Source organism: Notamacropus eugenii, chromosome 3, assembly GCF_028372415.1.
Source record: "Notamacropus eugenii isolate mMacEug1 chromosome 3, mMacEug1.pri_v2, whole genome shotgun sequence".
Lineage (NCBI taxonomy): Eukaryota > Metazoa > Chordata > Mammalia > Diprotodontia > Macropodidae > Notamacropus > Notamacropus eugenii.
Genome location: NC_092874.1, coordinates 294871580 through 294899508, shown reverse-complemented (window position 1 = coordinate 294899508; position 27929 = coordinate 294871580). Strand labels below are relative to the sequence as shown.

The 27929-nt window shown below is 44.3% G+C and overlaps 1 protein-coding gene across 4 annotated transcripts; it reads left to right on the top strand.

Annotated features, from left to right (window-relative positions):
* The first annotated feature begins 5 nt into the window (after window positions 1-5).
* LGALS2 (galectin 2) lies at window positions 6-27897 on the top strand. Of its 4 annotated transcripts, none has more exons than XM_072655993.1 (4): window positions 6-271; window positions 21903-21985; window positions 26215-26374; window positions 27661-27897. In XM_072655993.1, the coding sequence occupies exons 1-4, from the start codon at window positions 233-235 to the stop codon at window positions 27805-27807; spliced, it is 429 nt and encodes a 142-aa protein (XP_072512094.1). In that variant the 5' UTR covers window positions 6-232; the 3' UTR covers window positions 27808-27897. The 4 variants fall into 4 exon arrangements, with proteins under 4 accessions (XP_072512094.1, XP_072512096.1, XP_072512095.1 ...); XM_072655995.1 differs by lacking the exon at window positions 6-271 and adding an exon at window positions 17184-17344; XM_072655994.1 differs by lacking the exon at window positions 6-271 and adding an exon at window positions 17862-18985.
* Window positions 27898-27929: the final 32 nt, after the last annotated feature.

Below are 27929 nucleotides of genomic sequence, written 5' to 3'. Positions count from 1 at the left end.
GCCGGAAACGGCCCAGAGCGTCGGTTTCCCCCCCCCCCCCTCCCGCCCCCCCAAAGGTGCCCGCCGCCGTTCAACGGCCTCCCCCTTCAGCTGGCGGCCCAGGCCTGACGGGAAGCGGAGGTTCCGGGGCCCACGGGCACCATGGACAGCCGCTGTGAAGGACTAGAGCGTCGGGAGTGGACGATGCCCCTGACACCCCCAGCGGCCACTTCCGGAAGTGCAGCCGGCGGCCATGTTGGATGCGGGCTTCCAGGTGCACTTCCGGCTGCCGGTGAGTAGCAACTTCCGGTTGGAGAGCGCGGGGGTGGGGCTTCCTAAAGAGGCCATGACGTCGCCACCGGAGTCCTCTGACGTAGCATCGCGTGGAAAGATCCGGACCCCAGAGACGGCCCCTGGAGGCCGATTCGGTCCAGTCTCTTCCTCTTACAGCTGGGGAAACCGAGGCCTAGGGAGGCTTAGTGACCCACCCAAAGTAACACAGCTGTCAAGTGGCAAAGGCAGACTTTGAACCCGAGTCCGGCCACTTTCCCTGCGGCCCGTCACTCATACCCAGCGTTCATCGCTTTTTCATCAGTAACGTTGGCAGCTAGCCATAGTTCCGTGTAAGGGGGCGGGGCGTTGGTCTAGGGGTGGAGTCAGGAAGACCCGAGGTCGAGTTTGGCCTCTGACAGACTAGCTGTGTGACCCTGGGCAAGTCATATCCCTGCTGCCTGCCTCAGTTTCCCCATCTGTAAAATGGAGATAGTAATAGCAACACCCTCCCCAGGTGGTTGTAAGAATCAAGTGAGATAAAATTTGTAAAGGGCTTTGCAGTCCTTACAATGCTGTAGAAATGGTGGTGATGATGGTGGGGATGAAGGTGATGATGACGATGAGGATGGCGATGAGGAAACAGACTGGCAGACATTCCCACTTCTCCCAGGTTTGGCACAGCAACCCACCCTCCCCCATGGCCCTGGATCTGGGGACAGGGTCAGGCTTCTCCTGTTACCCTTCCCAACTAGGCTTTTACTTTCCATGCAGCCTCTTGGCAGGGCTGCTTTGCAGGTGTCTCCTCCTTCCCTCAGTCTTCTTCGCAGATTTCTCCTTCATCTGGCATGCTCCCATCCAGGGCGCCTATCAGTGTCTTCTGCCTTTCAGGGAGAGTCACCCTGGAGGAATTTGCATCCAGTTTTGTAGTCAGTCAGCTCTCCTTTTCACCCCCAAGGGCTGTTACAGGTACATTAGGGGGTACGTCCTCAAACATTTTTTACTTCAAGGACTCCAAGATGGCAAGCAGATGGAGGAGAGGAGGAACTGACGGTGGCCTGGAGAGATAGCCAGGATCAGGACTGCAGCCCTCCCCCCGTCCCTGCCCCAGGCAGAAATTTCCCCAGGGCAGAGAAATTAAGATGTGTTGAAGAGAAGAACCTCATTGGGAGAGGGGGCAGAGCTATGATCCGGGCAATACAAACCAAACTCGAAGACTGACCAGTCGGGCATCGCCACCCTCACAGGGGCATAGCTAGGGGAGAGGCAGCTGGCTCTCTTAGAGCCCTGGGCTTGACCCTGAGAGCCTTCTGGTGTGCAGTGGTGCTCATTGCCTGACTGCCTGACCCCTGGGGGGGCATTAGCATCATCCTGCTTACTTGTGTAAATCTTATTGTGCCTTGGAAACCTGACTAGTTACTACCACTCAGCGCTGGCTCCAGGCACTTCTTCCCGACTAGACTGGGAGTCAGGGTGTCCTAAACTCTCTGGTTAAGCTTTATCCATCTCCCAATTGTTCCTGTTCTCTCCTCCTCAGATTTTTTAAGTCAGCTGGAGGGCACAGAGTTGGTCAGTCACTCCACAAGCTTTTATTAACATGTGCCACATGTCAGGCACCAAGAGCAAAGGGGAAATGGGCTAAAGGTTTTGAGGGATTTTCTTTTAACTGTGTTTTTGTTTTTTAAACCAAGAAAGATTGAGAGTTGGCATTTAATCTTCTTGTAAAGGTTTCCCACATTCCTGTGTCCCTGTTTACATGTTGTATCCCCCACTAGACTTTGTTACTGCAGTCTGAGGAGTAACTGACTCATTTTTTTCTTGTATTTTTAGTACCTTGCAACATGTTGGTGCTTAATAAATGCTCTTTGGATCTACTAAGGTTTGGCCATTTTGGCCCTTCACATCCCTCAGACTCAGTTTCTTCATCTGTAAAATGAGGATAACAGTAACACCTACCTCCCAGTGTTTTTGTAAACCTTAAAACCCTCCATAAATGCCGGCTATTAGTAGTAACAGCATAAGCTTTCACAGGAAAGACAGCAGTAGAACAAAGATGCTTGCTCTCCTTGTTTTTATTTGATTTGGTTGTAGAAATACTAGCCATAGCAGTAAGAAAAGAGAAAGAAATTAAAGGCTTAAAGAGTAACAAAGAGAAGACGAAACTATCCCTTTTGCTTATGACATGATGTCTTACATAGAAAATCCTAGGGATTCAGCAAAGATATTAATTGAGACAGTTAATAGCTTTAACAGGATTGCAGGCTACAAGATAAACCCACAAACAGCAGCAGCCTTTCTACATAATAACAAAATCTAAGAGGCAGTAACAGAGTAGCTACAAGATGCAAAAAATATTTGGGGGTCAATCAGCCAAAGCACACAAAACAGTTTTATAGATTCAATTATAAAATGTTTTGTAAAGAATAATTTATGAGAGCTAGAGAAATATTCACTGTTCATGGCAGGCTTGTGCCAATATAATTTTTAAAATGCTAGTGCCCAGAGCTAAAATCCTTCTGTTACAGTCTCATGAAAGGTCCAATTCCTTTCTAAAGACTCATGGTCTAAGTTCAGAGAGGAATTCTGATCTGGTGGTGACTGGACAGAGCTCCAGCCTCTTTAGTTTCATCCAATTAAAAGCTTTACTGTTTCTGCACACTAGCTTGAATCTAATGTATTTAGCAAAGAGGTTCTTCAGGGTGTTCTAAGTTGCTACTATTCTGTTTAAACTACTTGAATACTACAGCCTAAACTTTGTCTTTACCTCTTGAGTTCTGTAAGTTGTTAATATGTTCAATTACGATTAGATAATCCTATATGAATAAAAACACATTGAAAATAATTGCAGACTCTTAAGAACTAAGATTGCTTCAAATCCCTAAGAAATGCAGATGAATACAACTGGAGTTTTTGCCTCATGCCCAACGCACTACTGTATTGTTGGTAGGGCTGCAGTGATAGAACCCTTCTGGAAAGCAACATGGAATTAGTTGAAGAAAGTGACTAAAATGTCCGTACCTTTTGGACTCAAGATTCTTTATTGTAGCGATTGGAAAATGTTCAAATAAGGGAAACAGACAAAACTTCTGAGCATGATCTGTTTACTAGCATTGGCTTGTAGCCTGCTAATAAAGTGAGTCCAAGACCACCTCCGTTGGTACAAAGGACCCTGCACTAAGTTTACAGAGCATCCTTATAGCCATAGATGAACATCAGAATGGGGAACAGGAAGAAGAACATTGGTCCTAAATTGAGGAATATGAGACTGATTCCCATGGGAGTTTATGATTTCTGGTTGGTTAGGGGGTATTTTGAGACATTCCATTGTCTTCATGGGGAGCTATTCTGTGTCAAGAACAGGGAATTTCTGCAGGATGGGGAAACTTTGACAGGTGAGCATCGTTCAGGACACGGAGGTTTTCCAGCTCTAGGTAATTCATAGCCACTATGACCCATAACCTACAGCTTTGCTTTTAGTAGAAATGAGGAATTTGCAGAGCTCAGCTGTGCCAAAATAGCCAACTTAGCTGACAGAGAGGCCTGCTGGACCCAATGCCTTGTCAGCCTGCACAGAATCTCATACACACTTCTTAACCTAGTGATTTTTGAGAACTAAACAATATGTGTAATTAAAGAATCTGATTAAAAATAAATGATTGATTCATAATTGATGAATATTTCACATTACTACTAGGCAAAGACGGAAGAGGTCAGAGATGAACAGAATGATCCCACAGATGCCAGAATGTTCATTGTGTTGCTTTCTGTGGTAACAAACAATGGGAAGCAGAGTCGGTCCTCTTCCACTGGAGAATAAGCTAAACAAAATTGTGCGTGATGCGTAAGACATGGCATAGAACTCACTGTGAGAAACGTGTATGCAGAATTCCATGAATGGATTTAGAAGGAAGAATCATAAACAATATGCCCAATGCCTACAGTATAAATAGAATGAGTAAAGATTTCCTTTGGATGAGACTTTTCCCTTCCCTGTATGGGGGGGAGGGGGAGTGGGAACCACCAGCATGGTGTGGGGTTTTGTTTCTATTGCCAGATGTCGTCTCTGTGTTGGTTTTGCTGAAATGTTCCCTTTCCTACACATACACTTTCATTTTTAAAACTTTTGTGAAAATAGATGTTGAGAGAGATTTCCAGAAATAAATGTGATATTAAAACAAGGGCATCAATAAATATAATTTATATAGACATGTAATTTCTATAATTATATATTATACATATAATGTAAATTTTAGGAAGATCAGAATTTTACAGCTTAAAAACTAAATTCAGAAGGAATGAAAAGAATGGCATCTTTTTTTTAAGTTAGGAAAATGGAAGGAGTTGATGTTCATGAATATGGTTAGTATAAGGATTCTTAATCAATAAGGCATAGAGAAAATCCTAAAGGATGCTTTGATGATCAAAACTCAAGAAACCTTTACATGAAAAAAAATCAGTACAAGTAAGAGCTAGAGGAGAAAACTTCCTGATAAAAGTTGATAGCCATGATTTATAGAAAATAGACCCAGACCTAAGAGACCCAGAGCCAAGTACTCAAAGGATATGAACAATTTCCAAAAGAAACACAGTGAATCAGAACATGAAAAAAAATGCTCCAAATCACTAATAATAATGATAAATATAAACAAAACAAAAAAAATTTTACCTCATGACCATCAAGTTATCAAAGAAATTAAGAGCACTTTGGAGCTGGTTTGAGGCTTATTAGTACATTGTTGGTGGAGCTGTCCAGCGTTTCTGGCAAGTGATCTAAGTCATGAGAAATCTAAACTGTTGACACCCTCTGGCTGAGCAGCCTGATTCCTGGGCACATATTGTAAGGTGATTGACAGAAAGGCTTCTGGTATGGTGTAAATCACCCCCCATGCCTGCCTTCCTGTAGGTTCACCAATGGGATTATGTAGAAGCAAGCACCCTGACACCTCCAGGATGACCTGCTAGGACAGGTTCTTTGATTTGATTTTCTAAAAGGAAAGCAACTTTTGAGGGGGTCAATCTTCTTTAATTACATTCAGCAACAGAGAAAATATAAACAGAGAAATAAAGACCAACAGACAGGGCTTCTAACTGTCTGATGATAAGCAACACAGACATCATAGATCAACAAACTGTCTGACCAGAGAGAGAAGCACCCACATCTGGGTTTTCAAAGGGGGTTGGGGAACGGCTACCCAGAGTCACAACTCTCAACCCAGTGCCTTGTTAGCAATTATCAAAAGGTGTGGGTCTTCCTATAAAACAAGCCTCCTCTAATCAAGTTTCCCTTAATGGACTCCACCTGAGGCCTGCTAATGGGCAGGGGAAGAGCTTTAACTCTTATAGGTTTCTACCCAAATAAGCTGGTAGCTTTCCTTCTTTTCTTTGAGTATCATGAGCTACTAATGAATCTCCAGGGCTGTCTCCTGCTAATCCCATATTCTCAGCACTTAATAGGCTTTTCCCTCTTATACATTTCTTTCATCTTCTTTACTCTGCTTCTCTTTACTAATCCCTTGTTTGTAATCTGTACTTGCATACCTACTCCATCACCTGTTGAATGAGACTAATTTTCAGTTCCTCAGAGATTCTAGTGTCCAATCAAACATCTCTAGAAAGGTTTGGGTGTTTAAAGACATGGACTTTTGTTTCAAGGAGATACCTAGAGTCAAGCCAACAAGCTTTTATTAAGCACTTGATGCAGGCTAAATGCTGGGGATACAAAGAGGCCTTAAAAGATCTTGACAATTTTCCAATGGCAATTGATTCTGGGCCCAGCTCAATATCCATTTGCAGTCTCTGCTCAAGCTACAGATATTTCTGGAGGCTCTCTAAAAATAAGCAGCCTAGCCTGCCTGTCAGGGTCTGGTCAATAGTCATTCTTCATCTCCTTGCTTTTGCCTGTGAGGATAGAAAGTCCAAACTGTCTGAACCACTATTGGCTCTCTTAGGAGGCTCTGCGGTGGTCTGAAAGCTGTTACTTCCAGCACCATGGTATCTGTCATCAGGTGCACTTGGAGGACCTCCCCATCTCTTGGGCTCCATACTGGATCTTCTCCCATATGAGGCACCCATGCATTGATCTCCCTGTCTGATACCATTTATGCTTAGAGTGTCAAAGGAAGCTTTTGGCTGATCTTTCAGAGAATTTGATGTCTGTGAGTGACCCAGGAGGGGAGACTCTAGGTAGCATTTTGGTCATTAAATCAAATGCCACAGAGGAAAAAAGCCAAAATGCTCCAATGCAGCATCTGAGAAACAACACAAAGAAAGAAGTCAAAATTGGAAAACTAGTCTGGGGTCTTTAACCATTTTCTGTATCATGGATCCCTCTGGCAGTCTGGGGAAGCATGTGGACCCTTTCTCAGAATCATGTTTTTAAGCATTTGAAGGAAATGCTAAATTTCACCTAGAGGTTAGTGAAAACAAAGATGTTTTTTTCACAGACCCTCAGAAATCAATTTAAGAACCCCTGAACTAGACAAAGAATGCCCGCCGTCCTTCTCAAATGAGCCTTTGGAAGGATATTTTCTCTCTAAACACAGGAATACAGAGGTACAAAATGACCCTTGAAAAATCCATTACAACTCAGCCATCTCCAAAAGAGCCATGTGATTTTGTGTGGTGAGCTCTTTCTAGCTTTTGGCTTCATCTGTGTTGTTCCCTGGTGCTTTCATCTTGCCACATCCTGGCCAGAGTCACCATCATGGCTGGGGATGTTAGAGTGCAAACTCTCTGAGGAAAGGACCTGTCCTTATTACTTGTATCTCTAGCACTTAGCACAGTTTGTCTGTACAGAGCAAGTGCTTAATTAATACTTTTTTTTCATTCGTTCATGTCTTCACTTTTTTGTCATTGTTGTTGAGTTGTTTCAATAGCATCCAACTCTTCATGGCCCCATTTGAGGTTTGTTTGTTTGTTTTTTTTTTTTTGGCAAAGATACTGGTGAGGTTGGCCATTTCCTTCTTCAGCTCATTTTACAGATGAGGAAACTGAGGCAAGCAGGGTTAAGTGATTTGTCCAGGGTCATGCAGCTAGTGTCTGAGGCCAGATTTGAACTCATGTCTTCCTGACTCCAGCCACCTAGCTGCCCCATATATGTATATGTGTGTGTATGTGATGGAATGATATGCTAGGCCCCAAACTGAGCTCTTTTCATCCTCCTCTGCCCCCTGCCCCTCCCCCCCGCCACTGTCCTACCTGTGCCAGCTCCTGCTTTTAGCACCAACAGTTCTCTTCCCCCACCCTTCAGTACCCTCTAACCTTCTCTTCCTCAACCCTCTAGGACCCTGGGACCCTGAGTCCAAGTTCCATAGGAGTGGGAAAAGGAGGGAGGGGAACAGGAAAGGAAGATATTCATCTGAGTTTGGGAGGAACTGAATCCATTCGTACTTCCTTCAGGAAATTACTCTCCACTCAGCCTGCCCACCCTGTGCTAGGAGAGTTAGTAAGAGGAAGGAAGTTCCTAGACCACCCCAGACTTCCCTTATCCCATTGATAAAGACCAGTTACAAGGGGCAGATCAATTGCCTCTGGCAGCCAGATGAGGAGTGGGTATATTCTCCTTGTTCAAAATGAGGAGCCAAATGCATTGAATGCGATCAATACATGATTCTGGTGGTAGTGGCGGGGGGGAAGGTGATTATAGCATCTGCCGCCCAGGGTTGTTGTCAGGATCAAATGAGATTAGTGTTTATAAAACTCTTGGTACAAAGTAAGTGCTTAATAAATACTGGTCCCTTTCCATCCCTCCCTGGAAAAAAGTTAACTGCACTCCTTGCCTCTATTTCTCCTCTCAGCCCTTTGCAGTCTGGCTTCTGACCTCATTTCTCTACTAAAACCTTCCTCTTCAAGATAATCACTGATCTCTCAGTCTCCAAATATGATGGTCTCTTCATCATTTTCTTATCCCTTATGCACTGTCCACCTCTAGACAGAGAGGTGGTGAGCTCAGGGTGCAGATTGCAGCTTATTCTTTTTTCTTGGACAGGGCCAATGAAGGAGTGTTTTTTTTTGATTAAACATTTTTGTAACAAAGGGTTTTGTTTTTTCTTTTCTTTATTTAATGGGGAAGGGGGAGATAAGAGGGAAAGAAAATAGATCTTTGTTAAGTAAATAATAATAGTTTAAAAATTCTCATCTTTCTCAACTCCCTGTAAGTGGAAATTGCAAAGAGGGCAATTGAGGCTTGAAGCCAGGACAAACCTTGTGATCAGGGCAGTTCTGATGTGGACCGGGCTGCCTCAGGAAGGGAGGGGAAGTCCTCATTGGAGGTCTTCAGGATGTAGCTGAATGACTGTTTGACAAGTAAATTCTACTGGGGTTTTCTTTCCTGGTGTGGTTTAGATTAAGTGGCTACTGAGGTCTCTTCATTCTCTTAAATCCTATAATTCTCTGACATTACTTCCCCCTGTCTGGGCCTCAGTTTCCCCATCTGCAATTATCTTTCCCTTTAAGGAAAGACAAATTAATGGAATGTTAGTCCGCACTGCAATCTCTTGCATGCCAAAATGGAGAAGCAAAATATTTCATGGTGTCTGGGAAATTGTATTTTGCAAGGGATTTGAACTGTGAGTAGAAAGGCATGATAGATTGTATCAAAGCAGGTGGTAAAAAACGAGAACTTCAGCACTAAGAAAGCGGGAGGCAGGGTAAATGGGTGTGCCACAGGCAGAAAGAGTGAAGTCAGAAGAAGTAAAGAGAATCTAAAGGCATGTACCCCACAAGCAAAGGCTACTATCCTGTATACACAGTGTACAGGCACTGGGAGGGTCCACTAGAGAAATTGATCAGGGCGCATTACCGGCATAGGTCAGCAGGTGGTGCTGCAGTCTAGAGCTTCCAACACTCGCACGTGTATGGGGGATCCCCAACCGCTCACTTCCAACTGAGTATGCTCAGAACCAATCCTTGGCGCCCCCCCACCCACCCCGTTTCCTTTTCTCACCTTACCTAGATTGCGGTGATAGGTGGTACGTTGGAAGGAACCTTGGCTCTGGAGTCAGAGGACCTGGGCTTGAATCCCACCCCTGTCACCACCCCTGTGACCTTGAGAAAGTCCCTTACATTCCCCGGGCCTCAGTTTCCTCTTCTGTAAAATGAGGGGCTTGCGCTGGCTGGCCTGTGACATCCATCCTTTCCAGCTTTAGACCCAGCATCTTCTCGCTGCCTGGCAGCCTCATCTCTTTCCTACTTTGGCATGACCTGGGAGGTGGGGAATGACACCCCTCTGACACTGATCCACTGAAAATAGGAAGGAAAGAGTACAGTCCTGAGACCTGCCCTGGCTCGAGCAAGCCAAAGTTCCTTGTATTGGACTCTGGCTCTCCAGCCTCCCTGTCCCCTTCTATATGCTGCCTTTAACTTAGACAAACGATTATTATAGCAGTTCCCCCCTGCCTCATCTCAAGGATTTTTTGGTTTCAAATGGTTCAGGGCAGTTTGTCTCAGCTCATCACCATTGGCTCCTAGTTGCTGGGCAGACCACCCTATATCCCTAGGGGCCAATTAATTAGGTGCTATTTCCTTCTTCCCTCTTCCATTTGTCTCTCCTATTCTTCCCTCTCTTTCCCAATCCACCCACAAGCACTGTTTCCTGGTCTGTAGTGTGATGGGTATTTTATTTTCCTAGAGCTGCAAATCCACCACATTGTAACAGCTGAGGGGAGGGGAGAGGGAATAACAACTCTGTTCCAGATGTTGCATCAGGAGGAGGCTGTCAGCACTGACCCAGAATTGACCATAAATAACAATAATGGACCAGAATCCTAGGGAAGTCACTTTCAGTCGCTGGGTTGTGGCCGCTTGTCTCATCTATAAATCAAACTTTCTCTTATTCATTAAAATTGAGAACAGGGAACAGAAAATTCTATCTGATAAATATAACTATATAATTTCAATAGAACTATGGTCTCATTAATCCAGGCTTGCCTGTTAGTGATGCCAATACATCTTATCCCATATGACTGGATCCTTTTCCCTTGTCAATTCTGGGGAGGCCTAACATATCAGTTTCTATGCTCCAGGATGTATAAATGGATCAGTTCTATGGGTTACGCAAACAATTCCATCACAGAGAGTGCCAGACTTGGGGTCAGGAAGATTTGGGTTCAAATCTTGCCCTAGCACTGACTTTGGGATGATCAGCCAGTCATTTAACCCTCTCTGAGCCTCAGCTGTTCCATTCTCCACTGAGAATGAGAATTAAAGTAATAATTATTATATTACAAGACAGCTAAATGATGCAGTGGATAGAGTTCTGGGCCTGGAGTAAGAAAGACCCAAGTTCAAATCCAGCCTCAGATATTTATTAACTGGGTCACTCTTGGCACGTTACTGCCTCTTTCCTCTCCTGTAAAATGGGGTTAATAAAAGCACCTACCTCCCAGGGTTGTTGTGAGGGTCAAATGAGATGTTTGTAAAGAAATAGGAGGTCAGTATAAATGCTTATTCCCTTCCCTAATAAAGTAGGGATGTCTGTAGCACTTATCTCACAAGGTTGCTGTGAGGATCAAATGTAAAGGGCTTGGCAAACCTTAAAAATTCTATATAAATATTCTTTATTATATTATATTCTATAATTATATATTATTATATATTATATATAAATATATAAATATTCTATATTCTATATAATTGTATATTATTGTATTATGTTATATCATAGTGTGGACAATGGTCATTCTTCTTTGGCTTATTTCCAAAAGCTCAAGGCAGAGGAAGCAGAGGTTTTCCTCCAAGGAAGCAAATCATACCTCATAGGTATCACTGAGACTTGTAGAACGAAGTCCAAGTTTAGAATGTGGCTGCAGATGAGTAAACCATATTCAGAAGAAACAGGATTGGTAAAAAGAGTGTGTGTGTGTGTGTGTGTGTGTGTGTGTGTGTGTGTGTGTGTGTGTAAGTGTAAGGTAGCATTGTATGTTAAGAAGGTGTGTATATAAAGTTACTGGATATGAGGAAATTCAGGTGACAGAGCAGGGAAGCATGGAGCTGAACGTTTGAGTGAAGATCAATGGAAAGAGAAACAAGCCATTTTATTATTGGAGTAGACAACAGACCACTTGGACAGAAAGAAGCTAGAGATGGGGAGTTCGACAGGAGGAAAACAGATCATAAGCCTGGCAGAGAGGTATGATATAGCAATGATGAGAGACTTAACCTCTTCTGGAGCTCTCTGTGCCAAGAGCAAAGCAGATAATTGCTTAACTTGACTGAATGATAAGTTCATCCTTAAAAAGGTAGAGGAACCAACAAAGTGAAATTTGATATTGGGATTGGTTCTCATTAACTGAAAGAGAGTGAATGCTGGGGTGGAACTGATGGGAACCTTAAGGGAGGTGATCACCCACTTTTAGAGTTTGTGACAGAAAGAGTGTCCATTTAGATTTCATAAAAATGTGTTTAGAAGATAGAAGATGCAAGGGCAGGTAAAAGAGGACAAATAGAAATATAGGCCTGTAAAAATAGGGTCAAGCTCAATGAGACTCAGCAGTGTAATGTGGAAACAGAATAGGATGACTTCTTGGGACTAAGGAGTGAGAGTACCCTGGACTATGCCCGACTCAGATCCCATGTGGAGCAGCATTCCCCTTTGGAGTCTCAGTTTAAGAAGGACACTGGTAACCTATAGAAAAGAGAGAAACCAGGATGGTGAAGAGCCTTGACTTCATGTCATGTGAGGATTATTAGCAGAAGGAAACGAATGTTTAGGCCAGAAAAGAGAAGGCCCAAGGGGGTTATGATTTAGGGTTCATATAGAACCTATAAGAAGAACTGTGATGTAGGACAGCTTTGTTGTACTTGGCTCCAAAGGTTAGAACCAAAAATAGTGGGTGGAAGTTGTAAAACCTTGAGGTTGTTCGGTGGTTAGAGCATTGGTACACCTGGAGTCAGGAAGAAAGTCCAGCCTCACTCACTAGCTGTGTGACCCTGGGCTAAACACTTAATCCAATTTACCTCAGTTTCCTTATCTGTAAAAATGAGCTAAAGCAGGAAATGGCAAACCGCTTCAGTATCTTTGCAAGAAAACCCCAAATAAGGGTCACGAAGGTTGGACACACTGAAATGACTGAACAACAAGAGAACAGCTTCTGTTAGACTATGACAGCTGTCACGAAGTACAATGGGTTCCTCCCTGGGGGAGTTGTGAGTTTCCCCCAAAGCATGGATGGTGGTTTGTATAGACATCATAGAGGGGATTCCTTTCTATTATTGGTTGAACCTGGCCTCTGAGATACCATACAACTCAAATTCTGCAATTCTTTGATTTATCCACTTTGATTTTTTTCTTGTGCCAAGAAGAGCATCCATCTGATCTCTGAACAAGAATTTAGGCTGGAAGGGACGCTGGAGGTGATCTAGTCCAATCGCTTCGTTTATGCATCAGGAAACTGTGTCAGAGAGGTGAAGGCCCAAGGTCACACAGGTAGTAAGTGGCAATGTCAGGATTCACGTCCAGAACCTCAGACTCTAACAACTAGCATCCTTTCCATGGTAGCCCCTGCCTGTCTCCCTTGTATCAGCTTGTCTTCAAATAGTTGGGACTATTTCAAGCTCTTATGAATATCATTTAGGTGACTCTGCTATGTTCTAGGGCTTTCACAAATACAAAGTGAAAGAAATTGACATTTGGATGAACTTTCCAAGCGTTTTTCACTGCAAAATTTGATACACTTGTAAAAATGTATCCGGTACACATGTATCCAAACCTTGGAAACAATCTCCTAGACCTAGGACCTTTATCTCCCTTGAGTCTCTGCCTTCAAGGCCAAGAAGCAGCCGAAGGACAAATAAAGCTCCTTACTCCAAGGTTTGAGGAGCTGGTGTGGGGAGGAGGGCTCCAGAGAGCAGGACAGTGGGAGGGGAGTCAGGGAGTGAGCCCACAGGGACCCTGCCTGGTGCTGAATCCTGGTTTCTGGATCCTGGGATTCCAGAACTAGAATTGAGCGATAAATGACATCTTTTTGGAGGGTGGGAAAAGGAACAAATATTGTTCTTTGTGACACTGGAGAGAAAAAGTAACAGTGGATGGGTTTTGGCTCAATGGAAGGGAAAAAAGGGTGTGTGTGTGTGTGTGTGTGTGTGTGTGTGTGTGTGTGTGTGTATTTCTCTCATCCTTAGAATTGTCCAAGAGGAATGGGTGGCTTCTTAAGGTAGAGAGTTGCCTGTTACTGCAGGGATCCCAGTGTAAGTGGCTTGGAGGATAATCTGGATGATGATAACTTGTCAGGTATCTCTTAGAGACAAGTATCTAAGTTGGCTCAAATGACTTTCCTTTTAGAGATGTCTTCTGGGTCTCAGATTCTATGGTTTAATAAATCTCAGTTCCCACTTCTTGGCGAATGAAATCCTGCCTTCGGTAATGAAAGGAGACAATTTCTTTTCCTCCTTTCTCTTCCCTCCTTCTCTTCCTTCCTTCTCCTCCCTTCTTCCATCCTTGCTCTTCTCTCCTCTTCCTCATTCATTCTCTTCTTCCTCTCTTCTCCTTTTTCTCTGACTCTCCAAGGCTGAAGTTGGGAGAGTCAGAGGGCAAGTGGCTGGAGGGAGGTAGCCAGTAGGAGCCTTTGGTCTTCCTCCCAGTCTCCCTGTTGGACCTGTCCCCTGTCCCTCAAAGCCTCAGCTCTGCTTTAGCCTGGGAGAGGCAGGAAATATGGGCCAATATACTCACAGCCCACAAGACAGTTGGCTAGGAGGGAGGAAGGTGAGATAAAGTACCCTGAGAGTCCTTGGCCTTTGTCCAGTGCATCTCAGCTGCCTGAACCTTTTTTCTCTGAAATACTTTCTCCCAGAGCCATCTGAATCCAGTGAGCTGATATTCCTCAGGATGACTGGCCCCTTCTCCCAATGCATCCTGGGTCATCTCCAGTCATCCTGAGGAATAGGCTTCACCAGACTGTCCAAGGGGTCCTGGACACAAGAGTAACAACATCCCCTGGCTAAGGTGGATCTCATCTCAACCCTGGCATCCTGTTGAGCCTATGAACCATCAGGGTGTCTTTTGAGTATCTGTATTATGAATAAAGGAAGGAAGAGCCACTGGTTCTTTCCCTCCAGGAGCTTGGAGTCCTTTAGAGAGACTGGGCATGGAGTTGGCTTCTCATCCTTCCTCAACTACTTACTAAGTGATCACTTGCTCTGTGCCATCTGGAGAATAAAGGGGGTGGACTTCCTGGTCTGGAGGAGCCTGCTCAGTTCCAAATCCATGATCCTATGACCTAGCTAGGTGATTTTACACCCATATCATTCCAAGGATGTTACAGATTTCTGTTCAATTCACCAAGCAGTTTTCAAGCACCTACTTTGGGGTAGGTATCACTAACACTGAAATAAAAATGAAATCGTCCTTGTCCTGAAAGAGCTTCTGTTGAACTCGAAGATGGCTGGCCATGGCTCAGGATGCAGTGGATGACCTTGGCATCTTCAGTGTCTAACCAAGCTCTAAGCGCTCCACATTGCCTGCTTCATCTGCCTTCATGGTTGTTGGAACAAATTGTTCTCATCCGCCCATTCCACCAGAGGAAGTCTTCACATGCTTGGGGTAGACACTCCCCTAACTCACCAATTGGTTTGAGAACCGTTGGTTACCCTCAACCTGGTTTGACTCATCTGCTGAAACAGTTTACCAGGGTGTGGCCGCTGGGCATGCTACAGCTTCTTGGAGGCACAGGTGAGAGCTAGGTGGAACAGGTGGACACCAAAGATGGAAAGAGCCCTGAAAAGGGCTCAGCAGCTATCACACCAAAGGGACTGGCCCTCCCTGAGCACATCCTACACCCAATAGACCTCCACTGTTGAACTAGGAGAAGGGAGGGAGGGAGGAAACAACGTACCAACAGATAAACCTGAATTACATACAAAGGAATTTTGAAGGGCTGAGCCTTGAGGTGAGAGAGGAGGGTCTTCCAGGCCTGCGGGCCAAAGACCTGGGGACTGTGATATTTTAGAATATGATATGTGTGTGGTGGGGTGGGGTGGAGTACATAGTAAGTACTTCAGTATAACTAGAATGTAGGTTGGAGCCAGATTATGAAAGGCTTTAAATGCTAAATGCCAGAGGCCATAGAGAGCCATTCAAGTTTCTTGAGCTGGGGCATGACCTAGTTTAATCTGCACTGTAGGGCAATCGCTTTGGCAACTGAAAGAGGAATTTGGCTGGAGCAGAGACAGACTTGAGGCAGGCAGACCAGGTTCTTTCAGGAGCCCAGGGGAGAGAAAATGAGGGTTGAAATGGGGTGGCTATATGACTAGGTAGAAGGGGTTGGATGCAAAAGGTAAAATCAACAAGACTCATTGTCAACAGACTGAAGTTAATAAGGCTCATCCCAAGGGATGGATAGCCACACTGTAATGTCAAGAAAGGCTTCCAGAATTTTGGGTTGACCTTCTGTGGCAAATTCATGGGAGGACCTAGTGGAGAGTTTTGGGCATTGATGGGTTTCAATCTCCCTGAGTAGGGAGAGTGTCCACATCCTTCAGGGCACTCCCAGGACCTAGCACAGTGCCCTTCATATCCCCACCTCTACCATGGGAGGCTTATTATAGAAGCTTAGGTGTCAGAGGGCTTGGGTTCAAGTTTCAGCTCTAGTATTTGCTATATGATGTTGACCAATTAATTCCCCTCTCTAGGGCTTCCTCCTTAGAATGAAGGCATTGACCAAGAAGACCTCCAAGGTCTCTTCCAGTTATAAATCCTATAAGGTACTAGAGTCCCAGGGGGAGCTGGGTGGGTACCACCCTCCTTTCCACTTGGTGAGCCTCCAGGTGCCAGGCAGTAGAGAAAGGAGTCTTCTTCCTCTTCTTATCTCTGATGATCATTGGTTAACTCTTGGACAGCCTTTTCATGGGAAAGGCCTGCCCCCATTTTATTATCCAAGGAGGTAGATTCATCCCAAAGGGTATGTTCCCTCCCAATCCTCTCTAGTCTTTAAGGCCCAGCTCAGTCCCACCTTCTCCCAGAAGCCTTTGAGATTCTCCCTGCCCCTCCTCTTTGAGGCAGGAGGACCAGTTAGAAAGTTCTTTCAGTAGCCCACGGGAGAGGGCATAAGGGCTGAATTAGCAAGGTAGCTATGTGAATAGTGACAAGGGGTTGAATGTAAAAGGTAAAATCAACAAGATTTGGTAAATATAAAACTACTGTCATCAGACTGAAGTTATGGCTTATTTCAAAGGCAATGGAGATGTCCCAATGTCCCTCCATCATCTGTCTCTAGACCCAGTTTTATGCAGCCTTCACAATCAGTGCTTGAGGCTTGTTTTCTCTCAATTTGTTGAATGTCAGGGTCTCATCTTCCCCATGGTACTTAGCACAGTGTCAGGGATATAGTACACCCTCAGTCATTAATTGTAAGACCAGACTCTTTGTCCTTGGCAAAGGCATTCACATAATGTAGTCATTTTCATTGTGTGGTACTTGTTTCCAAATCCAAGTATAGCCTATGATGGGTATTTTTTAGGGTGTCTCTCTTCTCTTTCTTCTGTCTCTTCCTCTATCTCTCTCCTTTCTCTGTCTTCTCTGTCTTTCCCTCACTCTCTGTCCCCTCTGTCTTTGTGGGCATGTCTTTCCCCTTCTCTCTCTGTCTCTCTCCGTCTTTGTCTCTGTCTCAGTCTCCATCTGCCTCTATCCACCCACCTGTGTTTGGATATATACATATATGCATATTTCCTGTTAAAGAGTTATTCTTTCGGACATCTCTCTGAGCCTCAGTTTCCTCCTCTGTCAAATGATGGCATTGGGCTAGATGATCTCTAAGATAACTTCTATATCTCATGAGACCTGCATTCAAATCCAGCCTCAGATACTTCCTAGCTGTGTGACCCTGGGCAAGTCACATATACTTTGTTTGCCTCAGTTTCCTCAACTATTAAATGGGGATAATAATAGCACCTCCCTCCCTAGGTTACTGTGATGATTAAATGAGGTAATAATTGTAAAGCATCTAGCACAGTGCTTGGCACATAGCAAGCACTATATAAATGTTAGCTAGTATTAGTTATCTTGCAAACTTGTGAGCTCGCATTTTAGAGATCTATCTTCAGCCTCTTCAGAGCTATATTGTACAGCCTATATTTAGGGCCACCCTACATTTAGAGCATGATGGTAGGTCTCTTTTCATCCTAACAATAGTCTATGGAGAATCAGTCTCATTTTATAGATGAGACCCAGAAAAGTCATTTTTCTAGGCCATAGAGTTAATGAGCAGGGTAAGGCAAAAACCTAGTTCTCTTGACACTGATCCTAAAGCCATTTCCAGGGCACTGTGTTGTTTCTTATATTTGTTGACTGTAAAGGATGTTCGGACTGTCCAGGAGAAGTGGGGGACTACTAGAACAGAATGTTGTATACATTGTTAGGCAGGGTCCATTTTCTTTAGTTGTTTTCTTTGTTATAAGGGAGGGTTCAATCTGGAGAGGAGTGGGGAGGGTGGCTATTTCTAGAAATAGTTGTTGTGTTTGTCCTTCATTTTCGAAGAGGACCATGACATCAAGGTGATGACATAACTTGCAGTTGACTTTGATTTGAGTGAAGGAGGGCTATGCAAGGTCACCACCCTCACTTTCCTCTGCTGAACCATCTGGATACAGTGGCCTGATATTCATCAGGATGACTGGAGATGGCCCAGGATGCAAAGTTAGACCTGGCCCTTTCAGGCTAAAGTCTCACCACACAGTTAGTAATCATAACTGTGAGTATGAGATGAACTCTCCCATAACATGAAAGTGAAGAGCAGAGTGGATTAAAAACCAGAGTCTTACAATATGTTGTTTACAAGAAAGACATTTAAAGCAGAGAGACCCACATAGTAAAGGTAAAAGGTTGCAGTAGAATATATTATGCTTCAGCTGAAGTAAAAAAAAAAATCAGGAATAGGAATTCTGACCTCAGACAATGCAAAAGCAAAAATAGATCTAATTAAAAGAGACAAGGAAGGAAACTTACTAAAAGTTACCATAGCCAATGAAGTAATATCAATACTAAACATTTGTACCAAGTGGTATAGCATTCAAATTCTTAGAAGTTAAGTGAGCCATAAGAGGAAATAGAGAGCAAAACGATGCTAGTGGGGAACCTCAGCATCCCCCTCTCAGAACCAGATAAATGTAACTACAAAATAAATAAGAAAATTAAGGAGGTGAATGGAATTTTAGAAAAGTTAGGTACGCTAGACTTGTGAAGGAAATTGAATGGGGATGGAAAAGAATATACCTTTTTCTCAGTAGCACATGGCACTTACATAAAAATCGACCATGTATTAGGGCATTAAAAACCTCACAATCAAATGCAGAAAGACAGAAATATTAAATGCATCCTCTTCAGATCATGATGTAATAAAAATTGCATGAAACAAAAGGCCTTGGAAAGATAGATTAAAAATTAATTGAAACCTAAATAATTGAATCCTGCAGAATTGGCCCCAGATGCCCAAAATTTCAGTTGTAGGGCTGACGGGCAGATGGGGGTAGGCAGAAGGTTCCTGGTACAGGGTCATGGGGGAAGAAAGAGGCATAGATAGTGCATTTGTTCTTCAGGAGGGGAAGATGGAAGTGGAGATATTCGAGGAGAGCTTCTTGGGCAAAGTCCCCAGATTTGTAACCTTCCCAGAGTTAATGTGTAACCTTCTACCTGGACAGCTGGGAACTAAAAGCTCCTTGCTACTTGTGGGGCTCAGAGCAGATCTCCCCAAGTTACTGCAAACAGCATCCTCCAGTCACTACTTGATCTGTAAGAAAGATGTCAGAGGTAACCTCAAAGCTGGGGTGGGGAGGGCTCTCACTTTTCCTCTGCCTCATTTATCTGTCTTCCTTTGAGTCTCCCCATCCTCCTCCTGCCTTGCCAATCCTAGGTGTATTTGATCATGGAAAGGACCCTGGATTAGGCATCAGGACACCTGGGTGCCAGTCCAAGTCCTTCCACAATATTACCCTGTGTAGTGGACAAGTCACCAAGCTTTTGTGGGCTGCCCTCCTGCCTGGTCTATCTCTAAGAAAGGGTTGTGAGGGTCCAATGGGAGAAGGAGTGAGAAGGTGGCCCTCATCCTAAAGGATCATTGATTGAAAGCTGGAAGGTGTCATTTCATCCAACCCCCTCCTTCCCATTTTACAGATGAGGCCCAGGGAGGGGAAAGCAATTCACCCAAGGAATTAAATAGCAATCAGGATTCTTCAAGCTCAGGTCCTGACTCTGGCTCTACAAGGTCTTTCCATTAGACCCTTCTGCTTCATGCCTTTGCAGAAAATGCTGACCCCTTCATTCCTGGAATTCACTCCTTCATCCCTGTGCCTTACAACACCCAACTTCTTTCAAAGCTCAGTTTAAACCCTATCTTCCACATATGCCTTTCCTGATCTCCCCAATTGCTAAAGTCTCCTCTCATTAATTCTCGTTTAGTCATTTTCAGTCATGTCCAAGTCTTCGTGACCCCATTTGGGGTTTTCTTGGCAAAAATGCTACAAGGACGTTACCATTTCCTTCTCTAGCTTAACTGGAGGAAACTGAGACAAACAGGGGGAAGTGACTTGCCCAGGGTCAGACAGCTAGTAAATGTCAATAATTACCTTGAAGCTACTTTGTACAAATTTTGTACATAATTGTATATGTACATGTTGTTTCCTCTGATAGAATATAAGCTCCTTGAGGTCAGGGACTGTTAAATTTTTATTTTGTATCCTCAGTGTCTAGCATATATATGCCTTTGCATAAGCAATTGTTAAATTCTCACTATTTAATTGATTCTTTACTTCCTAATTTCCCTGCTTCTGGCTCCCCAAACTTACATTGGATAACTCCTTTGAGACCTTACCTGGGAGTAAGTAAGTAGTAGACCAATCTCTATTTCCAACGAGGTCTCTACTTTCTACTAGGTCCCTTCCAACTCTCAAATTCTCTGTGTGTGTGTGTGTGTGTGTAAGTGTGCATATGCATGCAGAGGAGGCTTACAAGATTATGGATATAGAACCAGAGGGTCCTTTGAGGTCATCTGGGACAATCCCCTCTCATTTACAAATGAGAAAACTGAGACAGGAGAGGGTGATTTGCCTGAGGTCGGTGGTAGAAGAGGTGGGCTTCACACCCAAGACCACAGACTTCAAATCCATTGCTGTTTTGACTATCCTGTGACAGGCTATTGAGAAGGGACTGAACAGTCCATGCCAAGGCTGGGATGTCTGTGTACCTTCAGTGTCGGGTGAAGAGTCAGTCATTTTTATGGTGTGCTTTAATGGAAACAGAGAAAACCTCCTTCTTCCATCTGATCTTGTCACAGTCTCTGAAATCCCACCATTAGTACTCATTTCTTTGTCCTCTCTACAGATTGCCCTCCTTAGCCTTCCCCCCAGGAGGAAGAAGCAAGGGGGCATGCTTCGCACCTTAGAGCGATTGGCTCAAGGAGATGATCCTAACAAGGATTGTTTACTGTGCTACTTTCATCAATTTAACATTGTGTTTATTGTACCAGGTTCAGTGCTAGGCACCTTGTGGTTTACTTGTGCAGTCCTCACAGTAGTTACTCATAGGGTGTGGGACCTGGGGTGAGTGATTTCATTTCTCTGAGTCTCAGTTTTCTCATCTCTAAAGTGAGAGAGTTGGACTTAAAAAACTCCTCTAAGTTTCCTCCCAGCTTGACTCAAATCAACAAGCACCTACTATGTACCAGGTACTGACACATAGGGGTGTATGTATGGGGTGTTCAGGCAGGACTAGCACCTCTGGTGTGAGGGCTGCTCATCCGCCCTTGGTGTATCCACCTTCACCCAACTCTCACCTGTGGCACCAAGAAGCTGTAGCATTAAAGGCCACACTCTAGTAAACTATTTTGGCAGAAATCTAAACCAAGTTGAGGGTAACCAACAGACCTCAGACCCATTAATGAGTTAGGGGATGTCTCCCCTAAGCATGTAAAGACTGCCGCTGGCTGAATGGGCAGATAAGAACATTTTGTTCCAAGGGGCCATGAAGGTAGCTGAAGCAGGTGATGCGGAGCACTTACAGCTTGGTTAGACATCAAAGGCATTATCGTAATCCACTTTGCCTCCTGGGCCATCAGTAGTCATCTTGACTTTGTCTTGCCACTGGACTTTGATGACTTTGGAAGAGAGAGTGAGGCTGACAACTTTGCACACTTCTGCCTCACTTCAATCTAATTCGTGACAAGTCAAGACATCCCCATGACATCATTGATCTGCTTTGAAAATGGATGAAGGATACCTGGGACACAGCTCCTGCCCTCAAGGAGATCACAAACAACAAGCCAACAACTATGCACAAACAAGATGTAGACAGGGGAAACCAGAAGGAATCAACAGAAAGAAGGCAGCGAAAGTAAGGGGATGGGAAAAGACTTCTTAATGGATGCTGAGTAGCTAGTATGAGTGTTATGATATCCATTCTCTAGATGAGGAAGGCCAAGATTCAGAGAGGTAAGAATGGGATGATCCATTCTCTCACCACTGGCAGCCAGGAGGGCCTTTGGGGGTGAACATGGAGAAGAGGGCAAAGAGAGCAGAGGCAATGATCACAAACAAGCCTGGTATGAGATTGGCTCCTGGTGTCTTCCTTTGCCCTTTGAGATTGGGGGGACAAGGAAGTAGTGACAGACGGGGACATGATGGGGGTGAAGTAAGGATGTGAGATCATTGCAAACCTCTCCTCTTTTGGGCAGAACAAAATGGAGATTTACCACATGGAAATGAAGACTGGATCGACGCTAAAGCTGAAGGGGAAAATTGATGGTGATGCGAGTTGGTAAATCTGGGGGTTGGGAGGTGGGGTAGGGAGCTGGCTGGCCTGGGGAGATGGGGATTATTTGGAAATTCTCCTGAATTCACTTGAACCCTGCCAAGGAAGGTCCTCAGTTTAGGTAGGTAACAGGATCATGGCATGTTACAGAATGTTCGATTCATGCTAAAATTCCAAGTGATAGAATAGAGTGTTCAATTTACAATACTCTGTATCAGAGAAGGATAAAGTCTCAGAATAGAGTGTTGTTTTCTTCTTTCTCTGCAAAGGAGGTGAAAATGGTGGGAACAGTAATTACAGGATATTTATACCCAAGATAAGTCAGGAAGTGCCCACCTGCCCTTGGTGAATTCTGCTCACCTGACTCAGGTGAATTTCCTCTTTGAAAGATGGGATGGGGCCACTGACAAAGATGTTGGGAAGGTCATGGGAAACAGGAAAGGGATGGAAGATCAGACAAGGACAAAGATTCTTCTGATTATCAAAAAACAGAAGAGAACCGAGTTTGCAAACTCTAGGCCTGGATACCTGGAAAAATCCAAGAAGGGATCATTAAAGAGATGGTTGGCAAATATTTAGAAAGGGAAGTGGTGATTACAAAGAGGTAGTAGGATTAGGGTTTACTGGGAATAGGTTATGCCAGACTAAGCTCATTGCCTTTACAAAATCTGGTGGAATGTTGTGAATATTGCTTGCTGTCGTTCGGTCATTTCAGTGATGTCTGACACTTCATGACCTCATTTGGAATTCTCTTGGCAAAGTTACTGGAGCAGTTTGCCATGTTTGCCTTATCAGACCTCCTCAGGAGGATCCTGACAGTTCTGGGCACCATAGTTTAAGAAGGACATCAATCATGTTTAATATGATTGTACATATTGTGTAGCACATGGTGTACATGTTATGTACATATTGTAGCCTATATCAGATTGCATGCTGTCTTGGGGAATGGGGAGAGGAGGAGGGGGGAATTGAGAATTCAAAATCTTATAAAAGTGAATGTTGAAAGCTAAAAATCAACTAATTAATTAAAAATAAAAAGAAATGAAAGGGAGACAACCTTATTTCTTCAGAGCAAATGAGAACATGCTTGGTTCAGATAAAACAAAAGTAAAAAAAAACTATTTTTAAATTAAAAAGGAGAATTTTATAGAAAAGGACACTGATCAAACATAGAGTGTCCAGAGGAAGTAGCCAGGAGACAGTCCATGTGCACCCAGTATTTATAAGAGGCAGGGGGAAGGAGGGGTGATGTGGGGGAGATGGGAATGGCGTGAGTGCTGTCTTCAATAATAACCAGCATTTCTCTAGTACTTTAAAGTTTGCAAAGTATTTTACAAATATTCACATTTGATCCTCACAAAAACCCTGTTAGGGAAGGGCTGTTATTATCCCCAGTTTCTACAGATGAGGAAACTGTGACAGAGCTTAAATAACTTGCTGATGAGTACCTGAGACTAGATTTGAATTCAGATCTTTCCAACTCCAGATGCTGCTGCTGTGGATACTGATAATAACTAACATTTATGTAGAACCTACTATGTGTTAAGCACTATGCTAAGCCTCTTGTAAATATTCTCTCATTTGATCCTCACAGCAACCTTGTGAAGTAGGACGTGTTATTATCTCCATTTTATATTTGAGGAAATGGAGACAGATAACAGTTGAATGACTTGTCCAGGATCACAATCTGGTACATATTTGAGGTTAAATTTGAACTCAGGTCTTCCTGACTCCAGACCCAGTACCACTTAGCTGCCTTTTCAAGTATCTGAAGAATTAGACTTGTTTCACTTGGCCCCTAGGGTGGAACCTAGCTGCATGGGTAGAGATTTCAAAGTAACCCATTTAGGTTTGATGGCAGGAAAAACTTCCTAACGCTGAGTACTGAGCTGCTCTAAAGTGGAACGATTCTGGTGGTGGTAGGTTCTCCCTCCTTGGAGGGACAGAGGCTGGGTGGATGACCACTGGTCTGGTGTGTTGGAGTGATTCCATGGAGGTCCCTTACAACTCTCAGGTTCTGTGATCATTGGAACCTGACCATTCTGGAATCTTGAATTCTCTATTGCTTGCCTGCTCCTCAGTGGATGGGGAAGGACCTGAAGGGAGGGAAAGAATTTGGAACTCAGAATTTTAAAAAGAATGTCAAAAATAAGCAATACTTTTAAAAAAGAATTTTAGAATTTTGGAACTGAGCAATTAACGGAGTGATAGATAAGCAATTGTATAAGAGATCTATGAACAGATAGAGATGTGACATATCACCTCCCATTAGCCAGGCATTTGGCGGGTACCTGTGAGCTTGGGTTAGGACTCTTCAAGACAAGACTGAAAACCTCAACCCTGAAAGGGGGAGGGAGAGAGAACAACAATGTGTACATGTAGAGGTCTAGAGTCAGTCAAAGAGCAATTATTAAGTACTTACTGTGTGCCACTTAGTAGGCGAGCCACTGGGGATACAAAGAAAGGCCCAAATTCTGAATACTGGGATCTGATCTGGGTCTTGCAGGAAACCAGGGTGCCAAGGGCTAAGCTTTGGGAGAAAGCTAGTCAAAGACCTGGGAGAGGGAGAGCTGTGTGTGAGCACAGCAAGAAGGCAAAAGTAGCCCCATTTTAAGGTGTTCGGAGGGGAGTCAAGTATGAGCCCAGAAAGGCAGGAGGGGGCCAGGTGGGAATTCAGTGCCACCTAAAGATTTTCATATTTGATCTTCAAAATAATTGAGGGTCACTGAAGGCTGAACAGGTGGTGGCTGGGTCCAGCCCAGGTTTTAGGAAAGCCACATTGGCCTCTGGGTGGAGGATGGATTGGAGAGGTGAGAGGTGAGGCAGAGCAGCCAGTGGGAGATGATGAGCAATAGTTGGGGTGGAAGTAACAGGGGCCCAATTGTAGGAGAGATGTGTAGAAATGGGAAAATTAAGGTCTGGCAATGTATTGATTATGAAGTGGGGGAGCGCCAATGAGGCATCAAGGATCACCCAGGTGATGAACCTGAGGAACTGGCACGGGGTGCCATTGGCCATAATAACAAAATTGAGGAGAGGATACATATTTTGTACATTCATGTGTGTGGTTTTTTTCCACTGGGAGAGCATGACCTCCTTGAGGGCAGACACTAGCATTAGTCTTGGTGGTTTCAGTTTCCAGTATAGTGGTCCTTCCCAAAGTCTTGTGGGATTGGCCTGGATGACTCTGTGTCCTCTGGTCCTTAGTTCCTGACCATCCCTGTACTTCAGCCACACAGGGTACTCATTGCTTTGTCTTTTCCCAAAACAAACTCTAGCTAATTAATGATATTGAAGATCTCATTTCTAGAGCCCATGAAGGTGGCAGTGTGGCATGGTAGGCAGAGATGGCCTCCAAGGTCTGGGTTCAAGTCCCACATTTGAGGATATTTACTGGCTGTGTGACCTTGGGTAAATCACTTCCCTTAGCATCTCAGGTGACTCCCTTAGATTACAAGTTGTAGGTGAGGCGCCAGCCTCCATTGGTAGAGGGACTGCCTTCACCTGGAGTTTCCTTTCTCAAAGAAATCACAAGTCCCTTTAAGGTTTAGGAAAGGCTTTCTGTATGTCAACCTTGTCAGGTAGGGAGAGACTCAGAGAGGTTAAGGAACTTGCCCAAGGTCACACAGTGAGCAAGTGTGTCTTTGTCTTATCATTGCAAGTCCAACACTCTCTCCCCCACTACGCCGTATGTTCTTTGTGCCTCTTGGCAGGGGCTTTGTAGGGAGACTCCTGCTGTTGTTGGTGGCTGCCTTTCTAGAGTCACACTAAACTGACTTTTCCCCATAGATTGCAAAGTCTACGGACTTTCCATTTTCAGTTATTATTAAAAGGTGAATCTCTCCAGCATTTCCCTTTTTTTGCCAAAGACCATTTAGTTCTCTGGTCAGTGCCACGCTTTCGCAGGGACATTTGGAGTCAGAAGACCTGAGTTCAAATCCCATCTTTGTACAGCTTTAGAAAACTAGTTAACCTCTCTGGACCTCAGTGTTTTCCTCTGCAAATTGAGGCAGTTGGATCAGATTCCTTTGAGGTCTCTTTCCATTCTAAGTCTATAATCCTATGACCTTAAATAAGTTGCTTCCCCTCGCTGGGCCTTAGTTTCCTAATATGTAAAATGAATTGCTGTCACTAGGCCTTCAAGAACCCTCTGGGACCCTTTGAGGATAAATCTTTTCTTTCCTACTTTCACAGCCCACACTGCTCATTCACTTCCTGTCTTTCCACCTTAACAGGTTCTCTATTAACCTGGGCAGTGGTCCCGGAGATCTGGCACTGCATTTCAACCCTCGATTTGAGGAGAATGTCATTGTCTGCAACTCCCAAAATGGTGGCACCTGGGAGCAGGAGCATCGAGATGATCATATGTGCTTTAGACCAGGGATGGAGATAAAAGTGAGCTTGTGGAATGGGTGTGGGGGCATGTGACAGGTCTAGGAGGAAAGGCAGGGTTGGCTAATGCCACAAGCTGCTGTGGATCTGGGAGCGAGAGGGGCCTGGGTCTCAATCCCACCCTGACACTGGCTAGGTAACCTTGCATATTTCACTGTGGAATCAGTTTTCTTCTTTGTAAAATGGGGAGGATAAGGCCCATGATACCTCTGGAACAGGGCGATTGGTGAAAGTAAATATATTGTGTGAAGCCTATTTAGACACCTTCAAGTGCTAACAAGCCCTGATACTGATAAGATTATCAAAGATGAAGGGCTGAATGACTCAGGTTCCACAGGACACAGTGTGGAAAGAGCTCAAGATTTGGTACTTGGGAGACTTCATCACTCTCTTGCTGTGTGACCTTGGGCAAATGGCTTCCCCTACCTGGGTTAGTTCCTTTATCAATAAAATGAAGGAATTGGATTAGAGGCATGGACTTTTTGTTTCCTTGAACAGAAAGGACCACCCCTCAGCACAGTGCTCCGTAGAATAAGTGCTTGTGGACTGAGGGGAGACTACACAAACCTGAAGGGCCCTGCAGAAGTTTGAACTATTAGAATCTCAGTCCTTAGAGCTGGAAGGGAACATTACCCACCCCCCTCATTTTACAGGTGAGAGAACTGAGGCCCAGAGACAGAAAGGGACCTCCCTAGTGTCACACAGCCAGTGAGGGCAGTGCTGAGGTTCATGTCTAGGTCCAAATACAATGCTCACCCCAGTAGATCCATGCTGCTTTTTGTTTAGTCATGTCCAAGTCTTTGTGATTCCATTGGGGATTCTCTTGGCAGAAATACTGGGGTGGTTTGCCACTTCTTTCTCCAGCTCATTTGACAAATGAGGAAACTGAGGCATACAGAGGGAAGTGATCCTCCCAGGGTCACATAGCTAGTAAGTGTCTGAGGCTGGATTTGAACTCGGGAAGACAAGTCTTCCTGTTATTTAGGAGGAAATAGCTGCTGTCTCATCTCCCAAACCCCACCTCTACTTGCCAGTCCTAGCAGACCACAGTGAATGATATGGTGGCGAGAACATTGGTTCTGGAGTTGGAGAATATCTGACTTTACTCTGTGTGTCCTTGGACAAATCACTTCACTTGGCCTCAGTTGCCTCATCTGTATATAAATGGATTGGACTCACATGGCCTCCTTCTAGACTTAGTTAGGATCCACCTCTGGTCTTTTGCTTCATTGGGATTCTTAGATAAACCCTCCCCCCCTGTTTTTCTCTCTTTTCTCCCTTCTCCACAGCTGATCATGACCTTTGAGGAAGATGAATTTCAGGTGAAACTTCCCGACGGTCACCAGGTGAAATTCCCCAACCGTGGGAGGCACAGCCACCTCCCCTACTTCTGTGTGAAGGGGGGAATCCACCTCACCTCCTTCAAGCTGGAGTGAAGGAAGTGGGTGTGGGAAGGGTCTGCACAGCACCCCCTTCTTTAATACAATGTAAACCTCAATAAAGGCCTTTCTCCTTCTTCTTTCTCACTTCCCAGGCTTTGGTGTTTCCTGGGGCTCTG